Source organism: Ptiloglossa arizonensis, chromosome 5, assembly GCF_051014685.1.
Source record: "Ptiloglossa arizonensis isolate GNS036 chromosome 5, iyPtiAriz1_principal, whole genome shotgun sequence".
NCBI classification, from domain to species: Eukaryota; Metazoa; Arthropoda; class Insecta; order Hymenoptera; family Colletidae; genus Ptiloglossa; species Ptiloglossa arizonensis.
The window spans coordinates 14,901,393-14,925,255 of NC_135052.1; the positions used below are offsets into that span (position 1 = coordinate 14,901,393).

The 23,863-nt window shown below is 43.6% G+C and overlaps 3 protein-coding genes across 5 annotated transcripts in view; 1 reads left to right on the forward strand and 2 right to left on the reverse strand.

Annotated features, from left to right (window-relative positions):
- Window positions 1-11,995, forward strand: LOC143146816 (uncharacterized). 3 transcript variants are annotated; one of them, XM_076311485.1, is made up of 8 exons: window positions 1-165; window positions 570-677; window positions 893-1,102; window positions 5,023-5,559; window positions 9,535-9,604; window positions 9,688-9,850; window positions 11,480-11,710; window positions 11,777-11,995. In XM_076311485.1, the coding sequence occupies exons 1-8, from the start codon at window positions 139-141 to the stop codon at window positions 11,820-11,822; spliced, it is 1,392 nt and encodes a 463-aa protein (XP_076167600.1). In that variant the 5' UTR covers window positions 1-138; the 3' UTR covers window positions 11,823-11,995. The 3 variants fall into 3 exon arrangements, with proteins under 3 accessions (XP_076167600.1, XP_076167601.1, XP_076167602.1); XM_076311486.1 differs by having other exon boundaries at window positions 11,795-11,995; XM_076311487.1 differs by having other exon boundaries at window positions 35-362.
- On the reverse strand, window positions 10,602-20,771 carry Cart (Carcinine transporter). The gene is made up of 11 exons (XM_076311480.1): window positions 20,674-20,771; window positions 18,537-18,758; window positions 17,558-17,731; window positions 17,373-17,476; window positions 16,678-16,832; window positions 15,048-15,216; window positions 14,715-14,963; window positions 14,036-14,250; window positions 13,142-13,323; window positions 12,891-13,069; window positions 10,602-12,806 (listed from the first exon to the last, which is right to left on the reverse strand). The coding sequence occupies exons 1-11, from the start codon at window positions 20,743-20,745 to the stop codon at window positions 12,590-12,592; spliced, it is 1,938 nt and encodes a 645-aa protein (XP_076167595.1). The 5' UTR covers window positions 20,746-20,771; the 3' UTR covers window positions 10,602-12,589.
- Fs(2)ket (Importin subunit beta Fs(2)Ket) overlaps window positions 17,715-23,863 on the reverse strand; it is an 18,713-nt gene continuing 12,564 nt past the window's right edge. The window contains exons 6-7 of the mRNA XM_076311476.1: window positions 20,674-20,792; window positions 17,715-17,731 (exon numbers count right to left, since the gene is read on the reverse strand). Of these exons, the coding sequence (XP_076167591.1) occupies window positions 20,729-20,792 (64 nt within the window). The 3' untranslated portion in view covers window positions 17,715-17,731; window positions 20,674-20,728. The remainder of the gene's footprint in view (window positions 17,732-20,673; window positions 20,793-23,863) is intronic.

Consider the following 23,863-nt stretch of genomic DNA (forward strand, 5'->3'; position numbering starts at 1 on the left):
CCACGCCGCAACCCCCGATACGTCCCCAGTTGACCGTGAATCGCGAGTGGCGGATTTCAGGGAAGAAACTCGGTAATTTTCAACCAGGATCGTTTTCGTCGCGGTTGGTCGCTCCTGCGAGGTGAATCTGGGCTATGAATGAAGACCCAACCCTTCCATTTCGAGGTAATTAAGGGGGAACGTTTAACCAACGGTCCGTATCGATGAACGAGAATGGTCATCCTTCGTCGCGTCAACGAGATTGCGTCATTACGAATCAATTTTTTCATCGGGAGGTCCAAGATACGTACGTACGGCGACCGATCGATTTATCAAGAAGCCCTACGTGACACCAGAGGGGAACGACGACTAAAATGATCAGAGTGCGTGAATTTACGTGGAAAGGTCTAAGCGCCACATTATTACGACGTTCGCGGCTCGTTGTTTCACGCGTTTCAGTGCCCACACGATTTAACGTAAACTTGGCATACGTAATTGCGTACAACGCCTAGATAATGAACCGTACATCGTTTCGACGATAACGATGTAACGAACGATATCAGTGAAAACATGTATTTTACGTTTCGCAGGTATTGATAGTGTTACTCTTGTCCGTGATCCCCTGGCCAGGACCGAGCGTGTTTAAAATATCATGCCCCCGCGATCGAGCGACCGTGGTGAGGAGGATCGTTCAGAAGGTAACGAACATATTATCCGTTCGGTACACAATCGCGTATGTACTTTTTTACTTGTTTCTCGAACGAACTAAGGGTGGTATCGCTCGTACGCGCCCAGACACGTATTACGGTCGTTTGGTATCCACAACGTCGCGAGCCACGAATTGATCCGCGAGAAGACCGGGTCACCCGGTAACGGATAGAACACGTTTTCCTGACCTGTCTCGAGATTTCAGAGATGGATGCCCATTCTGAAGAAGTATCAGGTGGAGCTGCCGTTGGAGTGCCCGTTCCACGAGAGCCGAGATATCTTTCGGCCTCAGCAAAAGGCGAAACATCAGCACAGACCCTCGCAATGGACCTGCGGCCTATGCGGCAAGTCATTCTACGCGGAGAAACACCTGGACGCCCACTTCGATAACAGACACAAGAGTAACGTCAACACGGTGAGAACCTCGATATACGCGCGACGAACACAAATGGGAACGCTGACTCATCAACGTGCACAGTTCCCAGGTTGCGAGACTGCAATTGTCACGGAACGCTCTCTAACGCTCGTCGCGCGTGAAATGTGTTTCTCCCTCGGATCCATATATTCTCTGCTTTCCAGATATTTTTCGTGACTTCCAAATACCTGCACTTCCGGCAACATTGCAATCGTATTCGACCGACGAACCAGACGACACATCGACGTTGATCGTTGTAGTTCTGGCCCATTCAAGGTACCGATGTGTTCGGCTCACGGATCGTTGATGAGCGTTTCGATCGATCGGCCGTACAATCAGAAGAGTGGAAACGTTGGGATTCTCTCCGCAGAGTCGTTTATCGACGTACGATAATTACTGACATATATTTTCTGCATTTTCGAACAAAAATTAATACGTAGTAATACCTAGTTCCGAACGTCGCTTGAACCCTGTCTTACGATACAGCTGATCGTACACAGACCTGTACAGTACCACCTGCCGTGATTCTCGAGTTGAACGCTACTCTCGGACCGTCTGACACACTTTTCTGCACGGACTACATCGGTAACAGAGCAAAGAATCATTTTCTAGAAAATACAGGGAACCGTTCGAATTTTTTCGTACACGAACAAAGTCGGTAGTGACATTGTACTCAAAGTTGCCGATTATTCGGTCGATCGATCGAAAGATTGGCGAACAACGATCCCTGACCCGAATAATGGCACCTTGGCCCTTAAATGCATAGTTTTTTTTTTCGAAAGTTGCAGATGAAATTGAAAATTAATCGATTATTCGGTACGATAAGTGGATACTGGCCGAGAGATCGATCAATGTCGCAGTTATGCAATTATATGCATTTAAGGAATTAGTAAAGTCCAAAAGATGGGGAGAACAACAATGTGTACAAAATATTGTGTTTACGAACGTTTCGATTTTTTATCTCGGATTCTCATTGAAAGAGGCCTTTTGGACTTCGACCGTCACGATGACTAAAGTTTTCTTATCACCTATTAGTATCAGTGTGTCATCTTGCGGAACGTCAGCAAGTCTTTCATAAAAAGTTAAAAGATCACGTTTCTTTCGATCGCAACAACTTTCCTAATTACAATGCACAATCATTCTACGCAAGATACTTTATCAACGCTCTCCACGCCACTTGTGTTCCTGAATTCGATAAACTCGAAAACAGTCCGTTCTACTATCTTTCCATTGGAAGTGTTTCGCAAATCCTATTCTCCACGTGACGGAAAATGTGATGATCGGTGAAAGGATAAATTTGACGATTACGAGACGGACGAATCAAAATTCGTGTTTCGATCGATTCGATTTCCTCGATGTTAGCTAGTCTCGATAAAATGTTCGCTCGAATGTATTTTAAAATGCATTTGTCCCAGCCTTGATCGCAACTTAATAGAAGAGACGTCCGGTTTCTGCGAAAATAGGTCTTTGTTGTCTCGCTATCGTATAACGTTATCGTATATCGCAAGTCATCGTGCAAAAGTTGAACTCTGCGTATGCAATGAAACGTGCTAACGCTATCTGTATGCACCCCCCTCTAAGCTGAAGCCTCAACAAAACGCAAATAACTTCGCTGTCTAATAACAAGTTGACTGCCGAGTTGATTTCGTAAATCTTTCCAAGGTTATCGCTTCGAGTCTGTTTCCTAATTTACACACTTAACGAGGTACCTTTATCTCGATCAATTTGAGTAGAAATTTCTCGGCAAGGTCGTACTTTCAAACGTTTATTCTTCTTTCGCATAACGTTGCACGTACCTTAACGACGCGTCTTTAATTAACACTGCATCGATATTTCGTATATTCATATTCGTGTACGATGCAATTAACGTGCGAAAAGACAGTTACAGCGACGAGTCGAAGAAGATTCGGGACATTTCTTTTTTGATCGGTTATGTTGTTTTATCAAACGTTTATCCATTACCTAAAAGTACGTGTATTAAACTACAAATTTATTATATATAGATACAAGTAGTGCACATTTAGGTCACAGATCGATGTTTGATAAAATGACATACCTACATTCGTCTTTCCCTCAAAACCGAATTCAATGTTTCAAATCCCTATAAGACTACTCCAACCGATTCATGGACTTGAAGTATAGGGACGGAACATAAGTGTAGTTTATAGGCGAGGGGAGTAAAGCCCAATTCAGATTTATTATTCTTGTCTCGATATGGACAATCTAGTCTTGTTTTTCCACAAAGTTACAAAAACACTGTGTCTTCGAATAAAATCATTAGAATGAAATGCTTTTAAAGCGATATTCAAATGAACGTATCGTAAATAGTTTTTCATTATCATATCGAGCTTACGGAAAAACTATTCTCCGTCAAAATTAGGAAAAAATTTGTCGAGAATCTACAGATAAGAATTATCCTAACATGTAGTGAAAATACGTCAGAATGGTTTCGATACACCGAGTATTTCCATATTGGTGATATAACTTAAAAAGGAATGAATTTTCATGAAAAAAGAAATCGAATACATAAAAACGAAATTTTTTCGTTTACCAACAGATACCATTGCAGTTTCTATATTGCTGTTTAAATTTATTAACAATTTCTTTACGTTAATCGGTAAAAGGTAAATAACAATGTAACAAATTTTTTTAACAAATTTTTTACGAAGAGTTTATTTCATTAAACAAATCCTGTTCTTCTGTCAATGTAATTGCACTCTTTGTATTGTATTTCTGAAAATGTTTTCCAAAGTGTATTTTCTGTTTAAATACCGAACGTAAGAATAATTTTCTCTTTCGGTTGACAAAGTCCGAGAGTTGGAATCGGAAACGATAACAAGCCACGACGTTGATCATATTTATAAATAAATACGAACGCAACGAAAGCTAATTTACGATATAATCGAACGCGTGCATTCCCGACGAATCTTAAACATAGAATTATTCGAAAATGAACGTCTGCGCGAAGAACTGTCGTTCTATAGTTTTTACTTATTTTTTCATTTATGTAAAATCGCTTCTTTTTTATTCGTACCGCAAATTCGAACTGTACCATCAAGCTTCTTAACTATAGATCAACAATTAGGGGTCCTTAGCCAGAGACGGTAAAAAATAAGATAATCCTAATATACAATGCATACATTTACATTCCAATTTTTTGCGTCTCGGGCTATAGATGGGTAAATATTTATCCAAATCGTAAAAAGATGCAGTGAATAAGAATCGGGCATAATTGATCACGGTACCAACCGTGACGTTACAGTCAACAATAAGATAGTCCTAACATACAATATATACATTTACATTCCAATTTTTTGCGTCTCGGGCTATAGATGGGTAAATATTTATCCAAATCGTAAAAAGATGCAGTGAATAAGAATCGGGCACAATTGATCACGGTACCAACCGTGACGTTACAGTCAACGATAAAATAGTCCTAATATACAATATATTTATTTACATTCCAATTTTTGGGGTCTCGGGCTATAGATGGGCAAATATTATTTTACAAACCGTAAAAGAACGCAGTGAATAAGAATCGGGCACAATTGATCACGGTACCAACCGTGACGTTACAGTCAACGATAAAATAGTCCTGATATACAATATATTCATTTACATTCCAATTTTTGGGGTCTCGGGCTATAGACGGGCAAATATTATTTTACGATAAGAATCGGGTATAATCGATCGCGGTACCAATCGTGAGGTTACAGTCAACGATAAAATAGTCCTGATATACAATATATTCATTTACATTCCAATTTTTGGGGTCTCGGGCTATAGACGGGCAAATATTATTTTACGATAAGAATCGGGTATAATCGATCGCGGTACCAATCGTGAAGTTACGGTCCGTCCCTGTATTCTCGAGTCCACTTCGTGTCGATACTAAACGAAATTATCCAACGAAACGAAAGGCGGAGGACGCGGTGTGCCTCGCGGACTACTGCGACATCATGCGGTGCGACGTGCTGGGTAACCGTGACTTCGAGAGTTCGTTGGTGGACGACGAAGCGGGCCATGACAGCACGGACATACAAGTGTGGAAGGAGAACACGGAGCAACGTTCTACCTCGGTGATGCCGTGTAATTCCCGGGGCCTCTCCAGGACGTACCCGGTGGAGAAGTCGTGCACAATACCCGGTGGCGGGGGTGCGATCACGAACGTCCAGCGTTACTGTCACCGCGAGGACAACGGAGCCCTCGAGAGTCATCGGTTACCCGGCACGGCGTACCACGTCGAGATCGCCGGACCGGACAACAAGAGTAACGCCTGCGAGAACGAGGAAGAGGAGGACGAGGACGAGGACGAAGAGGACGACGACGAGGAGAACCTCGTCGAGGCAGCCCTGCCCGCGGTGGACAAGAAGCAGAGACGCAAAGCGCTCCACCTAAGGAAGCTAAAGTCCAACTGCAAGCCGGAGGAGCTGCAGAAATTGAAGCTCCAATGCGAAGTTAGTTGAGAACGCGTGGAGAACTACCGGCTGGGATTGATCGTCGAATTTTTCTATCTAAAGGGTGTCCCGAGACTAACCTTCGAAACGATCCGAGTTGGATAAAAATGCCACGAGGCAAGAATCTGGTAGCGATTTTACACCTGGAAGATGCAATTGCACTTGCACTTCTTTAAGTAGAATAGTATTATAGAATCGATCGTTTTAGAATTTCTATGAAAATCTGCCGAGATACTCGCGCCTTGAACTCGGTACTTAAAAAGTTATTACGATTAGAGAAAGTTTGCTCGATTATTTCGGTGCATCCGCGGTATCGGTATCGCGTATTCGTCGTTTCGTTGAGTTTGTTTTGATACATCCTGTTTTGATTTTCGAAACGAGACGTATTCGAGACGATTCGATAAAGTTAATCTTGTATCAATTTATATTAGCAATGAACGATACTACACGAAAATATCTCAGCGAACGATACGCCCGATAAGGAGAAATGTAATTTGCAAACTTTGTATTGCAAATTTTTGTGGAATTGTGTTTTTCTAGAAATTGTAAAATTGCATCGACCGGGAAATCGAAGGATTTATTCAAGGAAAACGAGCAACTGCATTTTTCAACGCGTCGGTGCATAAAACATGTAGCAAACTATTTCCGTATTATGCATCCATCGATACCACTTACCTTTTCTCGACGTCATTTCTATCGATCTCTAATCGTTTCGAACGTACAGCTTGTTCCAGTTGCACCGGTCGTTTTGTACATTTGTGTACAATTCGAATAGTTTCTCGAATACACCGATCGAGTACGTGAATACTCAGTACGGTAAATCCTCGCTCGAAGATAGAATTTTATTAGTATGGAATTCGAAAAACCGAATCGTTCTCGCCCACTGTTTACGTTTCTTCTACTCGAGTCGATCAAAATTATTCTACGCAAAGATACAAAATGAAAAATATAAAAAAAGTTTAATTTGAATTCCCGTCGACACACCGATACGCGTTCGGTGTTTTTCGAGGAGTTTTTTTCTTTTTTTCGGAAAAAATTCTCCGCCGCCTTCGATAAAAAAAAAACTGACCGTCACAATTTTCGATTTTGAAACGAGGAATTACTGTATTTCAATATCACGAAACGGATTACAAATCAAGTTCTTTTATCGACTTTAATTACATACAATATTCGAGCACCCATTTGGATATTTTCATAATAATATACGAGAACCCACTTGAATATTCTCATAATAATATTCGAATAATCAAACATTCGAGCAATAAACGGCGAACAATTAAATTACTCGAACAGTCCCAGCCGTACTTCGAACCGTTTCTTTCTTCGCTATTATGCGAAGTCGCGCAACGAGTATCTTTGACCGAGCAAATTTCGCGAACTCGCGAACGTTCAAAGAATTTGAACACGATCAAATTCTACGCACAATTCAAAGAATCGAGACGCACGGTGTTACAAGCATGTTTATTGATTTCAATTGCTACTATGCAATACGTAGCAGCACGTCCGATATCAGGTCAACGAGAACAATAAATGTGTTGTACCGAGCAAAATTTATTCGTGCACGCAGGGTATACATTGTAACGATTCTCACGATTTTCGAATCACTCACGATAATCGAAATCTAACACGTAAATCTATAGATAACCGTAAATCTATTGCAACGATTCAAGTTTCTAGAAAAGAGTCGTTCCATTGAAAAACCAAGGTCACTTTCACGTTATCGTATCGTTTATTCTTTTTAACGTTTTACAGACATTGTACCGTTACGGTCGAATTAGGTGGTAACTCATCGAAGAGATTGTCGAACGTTTGAAAGACAAACACGAACGATATGCCGAGGACGATCGTGGACATTTGTCCGACACGACAATAGAACGACTGGAACGTATCGATTCAATCTCGATTTAGTGCGTTCAACATCAACTTGTAGACTTCCTATCGCGACGAAGGTTTTCCAATACGGAACAGGTAGACCCGTTATCGACGCTCGCGGAATGCAAAAGAAGTGCACGCGATGCGTCGAGCTTGTACCGGGAACGATATTGAAATGCAGTTCTTTCGGTAGAACTGTTTGCGCGTACACGATATAATCGCAGAGTGGAAAAACATCTCGTTCCGATCCTCTCGCGAATAAAGATAGCAATGTCAGCTCGATGCTGCTGATCCATGCGGCTTCGTTTGTGTCGTTGCTAACGAATGAAACGAAACGATTGAAAATTGAAACAAATGTACAAGAAGATACGCGAGCACCGTCCGTTAATGTTAACGAAGCAAGATTCAAATTAATTGTTGCCAATGAAATAAGACTTTGGAATTTTAAACAAAATTATGCGCATCGTGGCTCAAAGTTCACCGACAACTGTGTCGCGATGATCGACGACCAATATTTTCTGGACAATAAACAATTCGCGCTTAATCTGCGAAACGTAACGTTCAGATTAGAACGAATATCCGTGTTTGTGGGACAGGTTTGAATGATTATCCAATCTGTTGTTGCCTTTTTTTGAGTGTAAGCTTTTCGAACTTTGAAATGTCATCGATATCATCGGTATTTACGAGAAATACTCACAGAATTAATGAAAGATGTTTCGCGCGATGCACGACGAGAGATTTCTATCGAAATGAACGTACAGCGTGGAACGATCGCTTGGTGGTGGAAAATTGAAAATTATTGGAAAGGTGAGCAGAGGTGCTCACCTTCGCCGACAGTTCTACCTTCTACGAATTTTTTCTCATTAGGACAGTCCACCTGCGAGACGCTACTTAACGATGATTCACGCGCAAAAGTCCACTAGAGAAGACCTTGAGAAGAAAATGGATTTCGTTTGGAACGACTTTTGAACACCTGACGTTGTACGTTACGGCGCATTCCAAGTATCATATACCGTCTTATCTATATTACCGTAATCACCTATCTGTTTTATCTAACCGCTAGATCGCGTTACAACATCGTACATTGTACGTAACCGTTGCACTATGTTAATCCACTCTGCAACGTTAAAAATGACAAACGATACCGTAAAATGGGATCAACCTTGCCTTTAAAGAAGAAATGCTTCTAATCGTTGCGATCCGTCGATAGTCGAAGACGGATCGATTTTATAGATAACTGTTCATCGTGACGATCGTTACAACGAACACCCTACGTACGTGCAGACATACGTGTACGCTTTTCGCAGCGAATGGATCGAGAAGAGAAATACGTAGATACACCGTTTTAAGAATAAGTTTAGCTGCCGGACGAAGAACCGATCGAAGAACCTAACCGCGTGAGATTAAAGCACAGGTACCAGTCACTGTTCGCAGGATTCGATTCTCGTAATAACGCTTGGTACGTTGAGTGTTGTTCGAAGACTTCGAAAAAATAAGAGTACCATAACCACGGAGGATGTCGGCCAGTGTCTTACAAACGACACAGGTGGAAGGTGAATCGTTCACTCTGATCGCTCTACACGGACACGTTGTCACTGTTGGCTAAATGAGGCGAGCGTGCAAGAACGAAACACGACAAAGAGAGATGCAAAAGGTATCCGAGATGCGTTCGCGAAGTCTATCGTTGCAACTCGCTTCGTCGTGTCACGTTTCGTTCGCGTTCCTCGTCGATTTCCATACTCGGTGGACTTACAATTCTGCGCTCAGCTTGGTCAATAGTGACAACGTGTCCGCGTAGAAGGATTCGAATGGACGATTCTCCTTCCCCGTGTTTCGTTTCAACTCGCAGGACCCCGGTCGACTCCCTTATTTCTTTCGATATCCTGTTACCCGTATCGCCTGTAAACGGTGCAGCCTCTGATCGAACGGATACCGCAATTGCCGGTCCTTATCCAACAATTCGTATCGTGGCTTACACCAGATCGAAGAGCACAATGCTTGAAGTAGCTCGTATCGCAGCTTAGTTTAAAATCGCACACGCTTAGACGTAGATAACGCCGTTCGATCGTTGAAATAATTCCTTTGACACGATATCGTTGACAGATACTCGTTCGCGATTGCATCGCTGGACTCTTGACGAATCTCTCGATACGAGATTTCCAAGAAATCGAAGGTACGTGGTCACACGGTCATCCCCCTCACCAGCCGCGATACGCAATGTTTCTCACACGTTTGTAAAACTCTTGTCACGCTTAGGGGAGCTGAACCGCGCGATATGCTGGTACCTCAGCTGCGACAGATACTGGGAGGACACGAAGAGACAACAGAGGCACACACCTTGGTACCTGCTTACTATTTTTCTGGTCGCTCTGTCCTCGTCGGTTTATGCATGCTACTACGTCATCTGGATCCTGTTCAAGTACGTACGTCGAGCCACGTTACTTCAAATCGCTTGCGAGCAATGTTATCGTCCGCTCTATTTATTCGAACGCAGTGATAAATAGAGCAATGATAAGTTATCGCGACCAGCAATGCAATAGATGGACAATAACTCACGCGTTGCGCTTGAAATATTCGAAACGCTTCTGGCTGCATTCAGAGGATTTCTTTTTTAATTGTTTCTAGCTATTGGAAATTATTATAGAATTATTTTCAATCGATATTTTCCAAGTACCGACATTACGATATTTACGGAGTTTCGCTTTAATTGCTCCACGAAAATATTCTCGATGTTACTAATTGTAAGTATGGGGAAAAGTAGGTAATGTGGCAAAATTTTAAAGAAAAATTGAAAAATTTGTCAACATTTCTTTTCTTTTTTAGTGAAATTTTATTATTTCGCAAATATTCCTTCCTTGCGAGTAAAACAAAATAAAAGATAACAGAAAATAATAATAATTTTTAATCTTAGACGAGGCGTTATCGCAACGCAGTGTTTGTGTAAAACGTTTCTGCATGTCAGTCGTTACTTGACATTTTTTTCAACGAAATCGCGATGATCGCAAAGAGTATCTTGCACATTGTGCAGAACTTTTGAAATCGTACAAAGTACGATGTACGCTGCAACTATGCATTGTACAAACTTTTAATTCTTACGTATAAAATGTCCCGCCATAAATTTTAGCAACGTAACATCGGTCAAAGGTTTAGACAAAAACGACTTAAAGAGATTAGGTTTCGTACTTTCCAAACGTATGGATTAATTTATCGTGAAAAATAACGATTTCAAAAATTCAATTCAAATACATATTTCCTTACGAAACCTAATAATCGAAACCCAGGTTCATGCATCTTGTACATAATCGATGCATATTCGAACCTAACGTTCGCAGTGATGCATCGCTATCTATGCGACTAGAATAACAATGTGGCGTTTTATCACGGGGCGTATTGCTCAGTTTTCTCCTACGTAGAAAAAGAAATATTTCGATAAAATACAGTGGATGCGATTTGTGTTTACAAAACGGATGAACGATGTTAAAAATTTTGTATTTCCTTTTAAGCCACTCTAGCTTCGAGAAAGATAAAAACGTTGAGCCCTATTGCTCGAGGTCTGGTATATCGGTAACGCGTGTTACGAACATTATTATTTTGAATTTAATACAAAAATTACTAGGTTGGATATTCGTTTACAAATAATACACGATAAATTGATATCGAATCCCGATGTATTCGAAAAATCCTCGATACTTCCAAACGATACACTCGTGAATGTCGAAACAGTCGAAAATATTCAGAAATTTTCCGACCTTGTTTCGATCACGTTGACAACTTCGAGTAATTGTTTTTTTTTTCGAGTACTACTTTCCGAAACGGTTCGATCGCGATCAATGACGAAAAGAGATATCGAGGCTCTCGTTTCGACACAAGTCGCGTATTTATCGCGTGGAAAGATTTCACACCTCGCACTCGAACCGACTCTTTGATCCTGCTAATCGACCGAACGCATCGGGATCGATACCAAAGATTTCGTTCGTTGTTCGTCCGTCGATCGACGTATCGCGAACAAACGCTCTCTACTACCCAATCGAGGTGTTTGTTGTTTCAGTTCCGCGGACGAGGACAGACTGGACGGTACCGGAAGTATGGATTACAATCATGGAGAACTCACGGCTACGTCACCGTTACACGATCCGAATGGTCCTGGCGAGGGTAGATCCGGCGAGAGGAGGAAATGCGAACCGGGGGACGAGAATATGCCCGCCACCAACGAGGACATGCCCGATCACTACATTTACGTGGCCTATCCGCCCGAGCTAAAGCGGCGATTACTGGAGAGGTAAAACGGATACGCGACAAATAAACGAGCGAAACACGACGAGCGCTCGGCATCGAAATCGTACAGTGATGCTCCTGCTTACAGCTGCTACAACAGAACCACTCGGCTCTGAACAACTCGGGGGATGGGCGATGGTCGAGCATTTATACCACTCGGAGAAACGGCGACCAGATCCAACGATTCCACGTCGGGCCCCCGGCTGACACCTTTCTTAATTTTTCCTCCCCCCAGACCTTCGTGTTTTGTATACCAACTGTGGAAATAAACTGCAAGATGTACACGAAAGCACGCGCGTTCTTGCTTACGCTCGTAAAACGTATTAAACCCCTAGGAATCCGATCTCGCTGGTACTCGTCGGATATCCCGAGTCTCCATGGACCGTTCGAGACCTCGCGTGGTCCCCACCGTCGCGTAAAATTCTAAACCAGTCGTAATTCGAACGATTCTGGATAGAAAATAGACGTCGAACTCGGATTGTCGAGCATATCGAGTCGCTACAGAGGCAAAGTGTACACGAAAGATTTGACGTTTCGCTTCCGAGTGGAAACGTGTTCGATTAGTGGATTCTGATTTCTTTGGTATTCGTAAGTGGGATACACTACGTTTTCAAGACCCATACGAAGCTCCACACGTGATCTCGACCATCGCGCGATATTCTAAATAAATCATAGTTCCGACTAGCCTAGATGGAAAACAGGGGTATTCTCGATCCAGATCGTCGAGGAGGATTCCGTGTCCCTTTCGACCCCGAAACTCGCCAACGACCGTTTGCGGCTTCTGTCTCGTATGGCGAGTACGAGGGACGCATGGTCGCGGCGGCGTGTATTATACGTTTCGTTGTCTCGATTTTATTCGAACCACTAGCCTCGTTTCCAACGTCTAGAACCAGTAAGTCATCTTGATCGATCCATCGGAGTCTCGTTGCGTGTCCATCACGCTGGACTGACGTACCAACCGACGCACACTCGTCCCGGTTAGTCTCTGTTGTTCGTCCCCTATTCGTTGGGGAACGGCTATAGGTGGTTCGGGCACCTCGTGCATCTCCACCGTCTCTCTGACCGAGAGATCCTCGTAGGAAGCGGTGGTCGACGACGGCCTGAAACGAGAAATAAGTTCAGAAACCGGTAACGCTCGTCGAGGGTGAACGAACGACGATGTTTCGCGTGGTCGATGCTCGTACTTTATCGGAACGCAACGTATGCAATCGGCGCAGGTCCAATCCTTCCCGAACAACTCTCCCTCCTCCACGGTCTGCGGCAACCGATGATGAAGCGTCTCGGGCAGACGCAAACCGGAGAGGCCGCCGATCACCGACACCACGCCCAGTATCACCAAAGGCAGCACCAAGTTCTCCTTACCCTGAACGAGAGAATGACACAAATTACTCGAAGCAGACACCACGGTCGATAAATTTTATTTACGGTCGCTTACCAGATACGTAACAAAAGGAATAATGATAAGTCCGAGACCACTGATGTAAGCGGAGAAACCGATCGCTACGCCGCGCAATTGCGTCGGGTAAAGTTCACCGGCGAACGGATATATAATTAGAAAAGAGGCCGATATCGCGGATTTCGATAAAAGGAATAGAATCAACGTAGCCACCACAGCGTCTGAAAGAAAACACGATTAAGATGTCGCGACGAAAAATACGAGGGAGGAGGATCCATCCGTTCCCTGTCCGGATTACACTTCGAACTCGGCGATAGTCGCCACGAGCCGTGACGTTCCCTAGCGCCGATGATTTAGCTTCTTACGAACGACAGATAATCGGCGTCGTCTACTCGGAATTGGTACACGCGTACTGGTAATCGGTACGCGCGTAATTCTGTTTTCGAGCCCTCAACCGTCTCGGGAGTTTTCCGTTTTTCGTTCCATTACGGTATAGGCGTTATCGTAAATCGAATAAAAGTTATACTCGATGAAAGGTCATAGCTGGGTAGGTACTCTCGCGTGGTCTAAGAAACGATGCACTTGACCCTCTCGTTGCGAGCAACTAGCAAAACACACGTCTGCGCTCGAAATACCTCGCGTATTGAGCGTACACACACGCTGAGCGCTCCAAGGGGCTCGTAAGTGTCGCAATCGAAGAGTTACGGCTACCTCCGAACGCGTTTCTCGACAATCGAGACAAAATTGAGCACGGATTCTCAAGATGTCCTAAAAGTATATGGAATTGCTCTCCGTATGTTTATACAGCGTGCTAAAACTATACGGAATTGCGCTCCGGAGGACAATTTTTTTTACAACACACGTTACACCACTTCGGTCGGGTGTAAATGGCGCCGAGATCGAAGTGTAGACCAATCGGGTGAGTTCGAGTACCGGATGACAGGAGAACCGTAGCGATACAGGAGACCCCGGCCATAACCATGCACAGACAAAGGGGCCATCGACGACCCCATCGATCCATCACGACCCAGCAGGCCATGTAGCTAGGAATCTCCGCGAGCGACGAGAAGAAGAAGCTCAAATGTTCCTCGTTTCCCAGAGCCGGGCCGTAGTACGACAAACCGACGTACACCATGTTGTTGGCGAACCTGAAAATCACGGATACGGTCAGGAAGTGGCTTTCGTTCGTAATTCGCGAAAGTGGCCTAAACTAGAGGCTTTTGGAGAAAGTGTCTACTCAAAGCATCGCGGGCTCGATTTTAAATAAACGAACTTCGGTTCGTTCGTAGACTTACAGCATATTTGCCATCGAGTTGAATCGTATCGAACTTGCCAGACACGTAATAAAATATATCATCGGAACGGTCTACTTTGCGTCGATGGAGAAGGCGTTCGAACGAATATCAAGGGGAGCGAAATAAACAAGTGTGCGTTCAACTTATCCCGCTCGATAACTTTGTCTCGAGGCAATTTGTTTTGACGGAAGGTGTTCCATCGTACGTCATCGCGAGCACCGATTGAGCGGTTGCGAGGCAACGCGCAATAATGGGCGTGGATGCGTTTTATCGAATCGAAGAGTAGCGACGCATCGTTCGGTTGGACTTTGATTTACCAATTCAACGTGATCAGACACGTCTTCAGACGCATGTTCGGCGTCTTGAAGAGCGATAGAACACCGGGCCCGCTGCGCAGTCTCTCCTCCTCGCTCTTCGATCGTGACATCATCATCCGTTGTCGTAATTTCTGAGTGAAAGAGATCGGTAGCTGTTTCCCGTTGACTTTCGCCAGTCTCTCGAGGATGTCGTTCGCCTCCCCGAGGCGTCCTTTTGCCAGTAACCATCGCGGTGACTCCGGCAGGAACCTGCAACGATCTTGAACGTTTTAAAATTGGCGCTGCGTAAACGTCGTGGAAATAATTGACCGTGACTAAAAGAATACTACTCACCACCAGTACAAGAAGTACAAAAGAAAGGGTGCGCTCGTAGTTACGGCCAGCGTTCTCCAGTCTCTTATCAAGTAGGTCACGCCAGCCAGCATGCACAGACCCATCGTGTAAAAGCTGCACGTCATCACCGTCACGAACGACCGATAATTTGGTCCAACCAGTTCCAAAGCTGTTGGGGAGAATTAACGGAAAATAAGACAATGGTTTTTCTCTCTCTCTTTTTTCTTTTATTAGATATCGATATTCCTCGTACTTCCATATCGCTAGAGAGCCTTTTCAGTCGAGGGGCTCAGCTCGGAGAAATATTTGTGCAATTTATACAATACCGTTCACTTGTATTCGAATAAAATGCTCATTTCGTTGGATTAAAACAATCTCTGATGCGTGAAATTCTCATTTTTAAATTTACTGTACAAAGAGTGGGCCGAGGAGACGTTCAATCGCGTCCAGTACGCTAACTTTTATTATAAAAAAAAGTGACACATTGCGAGAGCGCGATGGGTCGAGAAACACCCGTGGAATCAAGGATCGAAATAGTTATTCAACGCATGAACCGTCACGTGTGCGTACGGCCGACAAAAATATATCGAACAATTCCTCGAGGCGTTCGATTATAAATTGAACAGGTGTTCGATAGCGCAATCCACGTGGAAAATTGACTCGGGTCGATGACAGAGAAGAGGTAGGTTTAAAAATATAAATTATGGAAGAACCTGGAGCGCGGTGGCCGAGGGAAGTTTTACGAGCTCTCGACGCGTTAAATTTACTCGATCGTCCGCCGTTTGAAACAGTTTCGTTCACAGTCGATCGAACACGTCGAAGAAACTCGTGCGTTTATTTGCTACCGCACGTAGCGATTATTTTCCACGGGGCTTGAAAATGTGCGAACGTGTTTTGGAAACCAGTCGCCGGCCGCTGAGCGTCGTCGTCTGAAAAAGGATCTATACTCGGTCCAACGAGACGAATTAATAAAGAATAACAAACAATCTTGTGGAATTCATGCGACAGAGAAGGGCAGATTCTGAGTTTGGTCTTGTCTATGCGTCGTACAGTGGAGAGTATTCGCTTTGGCTCTGGTCAAAGTGGAAAAAAGTAATTTTATAAAAATATTCCTACAATGAAACGTATCTTCGCACAGAAATCGATTGGATATATATGTCACGACTTATTTTTTGTACTATTTGTTAATTTCGACCACGACCATGAGCTTTTGAAATGGTCAATCTCAAAGTTGTTGAAAACTAGAATGATCGTTTACGATTAGGTGGTTTAGAACTGGCATTGCCTTGTTTTCGACTTTTTTCGGTGAACGATTTAATGGACGATAATGATACAATTATATTGTATCAGCGAGTAAGTTTACAATTATTTTATTTTCAGATATCACTTGTAATTGAACAATTTTAAAAGCTATGTCATTTCGATCATTTTGCGCTAACGAACATCCAAACATACGTATTGACCAGATACAAGGGCAAAATAAGAAATATCTATGCAATTTAGGTCGTTGTATATTTCTTTTTCATTTCTCGGGGCGCGAATACTCCACTGTGCCTCGATTACACGCATTTGTTTGCATTTGTCGTCTCGTTGGATCAAGTATAATTGATGTCGCGCGTCGAGCTCTTACATATGATGAAAGGTATCTGATAGATGGCCGGTATGGTCAAACCGACGACCATTCGCGTGGCGGCCCAGGTCCAAAAGCTGTTGGATATCGACGTTAGAAATCCTCCGGTGATCAGAGTCGCCAGACAAGTGAAGAAGGATAGCCTCCTGCCGATTCTAGAAAACAGAAAAAAAACGATTGGAATGATTCGTCCACATCGAGGAGAATTAAGGGGGGACACCACCCCGACGAGTCAAAAAAATCGAATTTTCTTTTTTCTTTCTTATTCTCTTAAAGTTTGAAGCGCGTAAATTCAAATATTTAGCGAAGTTGTTCGATGTTTTCTTCAAACTTCGAACGTTTCTATAATTATTAAATTTATCAAAAAATACTACGTTACATTTTTTTTAGATACCACTTTTCATTTTACGAATCGTCAACAATTTTATTTCAAACTTCTCGGTTCTTGTAAACCGTGACGGCCAGCAAACAATGTTTCACCAGAAGGGCGTTCCGGGAAATACCGAACAACTTCGCCATTTTGTACGATTTTTACTTTTGCAAAATTGTAAAACGAAGCTGAAGATTATATTAACGTTCTCCGAAAAAGATTACATTTTTCCTTTTGGTGACCACTTGGGGTAAAAAAATTCGCAAAATTTCCCCACTTTTTTGACGTCTCGGAGCTCTGTGTCCCCCTTAAACGAACGAGTTACCTGTCGTTCAGGGTTCCGAAGAGGTACACCCCTATGGGACCGCCGGTGTTCAGAGCGACCAAGCCGATCGTCGGGTAAATCGCATGGTCGCACACTAAATTGAACTGCAACGCGTCCAACGATTAGACATCAAGGGATCGTAGGTACGAACGACGTAGGAATTATCGGGTCGAATGTGAACGTACGTCGACAACGATGGAAGACGGGGTCTCCGAGGTCTCGTACTCCCAACCATGATCGCACGGGACAACGGGCCAAGATGCGTTCGGTATGGACGAGAGGGTCGTCACGACAGAAATATTCTCCGCCGTCCAATCGATATCGTATCGTGTGCATTGACTGTACGTGTCGTTGTCTTCCTAATTACGAAATTGATCGTTACAACGGGACAATGGAACGGGGTAGGTTTCTAGAACGAGCGTTGGACAATAATACACTACGAACACAATAGAGGGACGGAAATACGCAGGCACAAATGGGGATTCCTCGAATAGCAACTTGTCCCGATTCACCGAGGTACAACGTCTACCTAAGGATACTTGGAGGAACTTCGACACGCCGAACAGTATACGAAGAAGCACGGAGGAATCGATACGTAGGATAACTTAGCCACGAATCTTCATCCTCGATTACCTAACTTCGTCGAAATGTCTACTAACCGCTCGAAATTGAGCGTTCTCATTGGAAGAGCGAGCAAAATTGATCACTTCCTCTCGTATTTTCGCAAAGTTCGACAGTTTGGACCGTTGCGTCGAGATTTGACGAAACAGGGTGGTTCGAAGAGTAAGAGATCCGCGAGAAAAGTGACACGTTTGAAAAATGTTCTCACGTGTGACCGTTCTGTGGAAAAAGTGTCGCGAATATCGATGACAAATTCACGCGCGGTAGAAAAATATTTTTACTTCCATTGTACTTTTAATATATAAATTAACACGAGTCGGTGGAAAAATGAAATATGTAAGTATAATTGGATCGAGCGGTTAAAAGTACACGGAACGATCGCAATTTAGGAAAAGAATTTGGAGTTCCTCGATCTCGTGTCTCTTTTCTTTGAAATTTCGAATCGTCGAAAAGATTATCGCTCCCAATGAGAACGACCCTTCGAAAAGCAAAGGATCCTACAGTGTCGCGATCGATTCTTGCCACCGAAAGCCACTGTTGTACCTGACTGATCGGGATCGCGAGTTTCCTTCTACGCGATACGTCCAAGTTCTCCAATCCCGGGACTTTGCACCAGTGAGGCGGGGTGTCGGCCATGAACAGCTGATTGAAGGCGCAAAACCCGCACGGGAGGCACGCCGGAAGACACACGAGCCAGAGAAGCTGCTTCTGATAGCGACCGAACTCGCCGACGATCGGTAGAAGATCGTCGAGATCGAAACCGTCCTGCGATACGAAGATCTCGTCTCTTAATCGTGACGATCGACCTTTCGTACGGGAGTCGCTTGGAATTGTGTCGCTCGAACCGATCCAGATCGATCGTATCGAACAAAAACACGGAATCGCGAATCGTTGATCGATCGAGATTTCGGAAACGGTTCGATAAACGCGCGATTCGATTCGTACATCGAAAAATTACAAGACTCCGAAATAAAATTAGTAGAAGTTACGAGCTGTATTTCCAAAATAAACGGTCGAACTTTGGGAATACCTACGCATCGCAACGATAAGGTATTCTTCGTGTATTTTTCGATTGCACGAAAAAAGTATGTAAACACGGGTTCGCAAATGCTTCGTTTCCACTTGTGTATTACTCCAATTTGTGTATCGGTACGTCGATAAGTGTCGATCCCTTGTATCCGAGCCAACGATTTTACACGATTTCACGCGTGTTCGTACGATTTTAAAATTATGAGAGATATTGAGAAATGGTTCGAGCAAAGGCTGTAACGGAGACCGGTAAATCGGTAAGAAAAATTTTACACGATTTTACGCGTGTTCGTACGATTTTTAAATTATGGGAGATATTGAGAAATGGTTCGAGCAAAGGCTGTAACGGAGACCGGTAAATCGGTAAGAAAAATGTTTTAAACTGTTAAGGAGTTTTAAGAAACATCGACGCGGTCGAAAATCACCCGACTGAAATCTCCGCATTGGATCGAAAAATGTTTACACCATGAATGTATCGATGATTGTGCAATTAATAATAATTTCCGAATAAAACTTTCATACCGTTTTATTTGTATTTGTTTTTCATCTTTCTCTATTTACGTACGATTATTGGCGCACTAAGACGTTGAAACACACCCTGTCGTAATTGTACAGAATATTGTTACGAAATATAGCGTCGGTTTATTGCTCGAAGAGTTTATTACAAACGCGCGGCTTTAACCCTTTCACGGTTTATTTCGTCGGAGACACAGGAAAAACAATACGTTCCAATCGTTTGATTTACCATGGAGACTGGACGGATTACCTTTCGCGTAACGTTTTCTTTTTTCTTCGACTAAAACTTCAACGTCCAAAGTATATCGAATCGTTCGCGCAAGATTTTCACCGAAAGTGGACTCTAGAAACAATACTGACAAATCGGTAGATACGAAAAAAGGTAAAATTTCACCGAACGACTGAACCGATCTTTGCCTTATTATTTTCACACTTTATCTTTTAACAAAGTAAACACGTTCAAATAGCCGATGTTTTCTTCGATTCGAGCATCGATAATAATATTCTTACCTGCGTTGGAACGTTAGCGCGAAAAATGAGAAAAGGTGCTACAGGTATCTGGAAAAATTTCACTGGACAAGAATTGCAAATCGTACCGGGACGTTCCAGTCTCCGAATGTCTGCGAGTGAGAAAAAATTGCTCGATGTCCACATCCCCCTTAGATCCCACGATTCTACAATTCTCCGCTTTCTCCATTTCTTATCTCGTCTAGAAGCAATCTGGAGCATTGAAAAAGTACAAACTGAATCTCGTCGCCTTACTTCACCACGGAAGGGTTGAAACGTTGCAACTTGGGAAGCATTTACGAAGCCGTGTTTTCTCTATCGTTGCAATCGGAAGAACGTACGATCGACCCTGTCAAACGCGTTCCTTTCATTCGAATTAGCATTCGTTCGGCACGGTTTCGATACAACGGGATGCGAACCGTATCACAGGTGGGTCGAGTGTACTTTTAAATTTCGATCGTCGTACAAATACCCGATTGATCGGTCCGAGAGGTTCTCGTCTATCGAGGTCTAAGAGGTTACCACCGGAATAATTGAAAGGATCACCGTTGTCGACGAAACTCGAACGTTAATCCTAAAACCGGTCGACGCGTAATCGTGTGTTTCGATCGCGTTTGGAGAAACTTACTTCATCGTCGACGTTCCCGGTTCTCTTGGCGCTGGGTGCCTCGGTGGTCTGATAATCATCCGGGTGCTCCATTCTCGTGCACTTCGGCCACGTCCAGGCTACCGAAACCTCGCCGATACCTTAGAAAAGCGTTACGTGACGTGTATTAGCTCCCTTCCGCGGGCAGTTCGACCGACGTGTCATTCGTTCCATCCTGGCGTGTCCTCTTTCACCCTCGCGATCGTGGAACGAGGGTGTCCCACCGAGGAGCGGGTTCGAGGCGGTACGGGTACACTCGGGCAACGTACGCGCCAGCTTCTCGCGTTAGATTCGACAAGTTCGCACGGCGAGACGCGGCTCGCCGATTTCCTCGACGAATATAAAAACGAGACCGAGCACCGAGGATGACTCTTCGCGAGATACGAGGATCCACCGCCCCCGAAACCGCTCGACGTAGATCGCGCACAGTAACTTGCTGCCTTTCGAGCCCTTTGCCCCCCTTGTTAGAAGGACACTCGTCGCATCGTTGAAAAAATAATGGTGAACGACAAAAAAAAATAAATAATAATAACAACAATAATAACGAAGCAAGGGAAGTATTACGGAACGATGAAAGCAATGCGGATTAGATCTACAATCCGAACCAAGATGCGTGTTGTACCCGTGTCACCGTGTCACCGTATCGCGGTGGTACCTCAACTATACATTCTTACAACGAATTAATCGCAAACACCAGGCGTCAGGTGGGGCTGCTCCACGCACGGTCGAGTTACTCCGGAATTTTGATGGCGAAAACACCGATATTGTTCATCTCGCGGATATAGTACATCAATGCACGCGGGATTTCCGCTTCGATTCTCGGGAAGCGCACACTACTCGCGAAGCGCGTTTCACGCGCGTAAACGGAATCGGGGGAAATGCGGCGTATGCTACAGCTACGAGCGGTACGCGTGCCACGGGGGGTGTGCCCTTCTAATTCAATTGGGTTAAGGGTACTTAGAGGAGATTAGGAACACTGCTGACACACGCTGCGTGGCGGCCGCGATTCGCTCTTCGAAACGCGTCCGCGTGACTTTTTGCGTCACCGTCGATAACGATCGATCGTCTTTTTTAATATTTTTTTTCTTTTCTTTTCTTTTTTTTTTTTGTACCGAAATTGTACGAAATTCACGAGTTGCGAGACTCGGGTTATTCTGGTGTCTGCGAAGTTTTCGGTTGAATTATCGAAAGCAGGGACTTTCAAAGCTAGGGGTGTATAAATACTTTGGTATTGGTCGTTTTTTCGATTGCACTTGGAACGTTTGGAACATCGATATTGGAATTATTACCGATAGTTTCCCGATTCGCGTCGGTTCCAGGGGGATAACTGGAACACGTAGGAGGTTTGTTAAACTTATGGTACCCACGCACGGTCGTTGTTGCACGGTATCCAATACTGACGTTAATATTGACAGTTTAGGGACGATATCGCGGATCGATTCCATATATTGAAACCGTGTTAATATATTCGGAGGATTGTACGCATCGAGTACGGATATAGATACGTATAGCGTGGGAAGAAAAATTGGAAACGTTTCGAACGATATTTGACGAAAGGGTCGTGAAAAAATGAAACACGAGTGTGCGAATATAGTATCTACCGGTAATAATACCAAGAAATAGGGACAGTTCCGTTTTGAACGAAATTTGTTCAATCGTGGGCGAAAAATATTACGAAAATATATGGTACGTAGCGGTGTTTTACGTTTTCAAGTAAGTCCGTGATTGCAAGTAAGACAATTATAATACTTCTAGACGATAATTGTATTTTCGTACGATATTGAAGATCGCGAGACTCTCTCGGTACCAGGAGGTGTACGGCTTCGTCTTAATCCGAAACAATCTAATTAATGAGTTAAAAAAGACTGCGCGATACACGGGCAATTGTTAGTTCCCCGTCGACCGGGTGTTCGAAGTTAAAAATTCTCGATCGAGGGATCGTTATTTCCGTTGTTTTTTCCCACGATTGCGGAACGTCGAGGTGAACGGTTCTCAAAGGATGGAAAAATTAAAAAAAAAAAAAAAAAAAAAAAAAATTTAGGAGAGAGTAGACAATGGTCACGATGCAAGAGCGACGACTGGTAATAATGGCATCACTGCGTGTGTACAGATTCAAATTGAATTTATTCTTGGGCAATCTTGATTTCTCGGTTTTGTTTCGTTCTTTTTTTTTTTTTGTTTGTTGTTGTTTTCTTTGTTGACTGTCGAAAAACAAGAGAAAATGAAATTCGTGAAAACATTCATGAGGAAGCAATTCGCATTCCGGGTGATCGAATCTTGCCGGGCGAAACGATCTCGCACTCTTCTCGGTGTACAAGAGTTCGCAACGAGACCGTTGATTAAACGCATTCGTGTTGTTTTTTCGTTCTTTTCGAGTTGTTGTTTTCTTATAATTTTTTTGCTTTTCTTTCCTTTTCTTGTGTGTGTATGTGTATGTATGTATGTGTATGTGTATGTGTATGTATGTGTATGTGTCTGTGTCTGTGTGTGCGTGTACGTGTGTTTCCTTTTTTTATACTTTTTATATATTTTTTCTCTCTGTCAAGACGACGAATTGAAGTTGCGATGTAGCAAGTCGAAATGATTCGATTAATCGTATGGCACTGTCGCTTGGCGATTCGTATAATCGTTCCTTCTTGCACACACTGGCGTTACCAGTCGGCCACATTAATGTTTACGCGAGCCGATCGAGCGTTCGTAAACAGATTCGAGCGAATCTGGCAGGAACGATAAGCGCGACGAGATACGGAGATTAATCGAGGAAACAAACATGGAACGTGTTTTTCTAACCGATCCACCACCTCCTTCCACGCGACCTTTGATTTTTACAGCCGGATGCATTGTGCAAGATTTCGTCTTCGTTTGTTTCTTTCCCGTTTTCCTTCCACTATTATTCGTTTCGTTTTGTAATACGCGCGCGCGCGCGCGCGTGGGGACATTAATGTGACCGATCCATACGTTTTTGAAACACGCTTTCCACAGGAATCGTCATTCCCAGTCATTCCACGATCGCTCTGGCACTCGAATCAAGCGATGTAGCCGAAGTCACATAGTCGTTGTCATTTGTAAATCTTCGCAATGAACACAGGCTTCGCAGACCACACGACTCTGACACAAACCGAAAAGATACGGTAAACGGATAGGTAGACATCTCGCGCTGGCACGTGGCTAT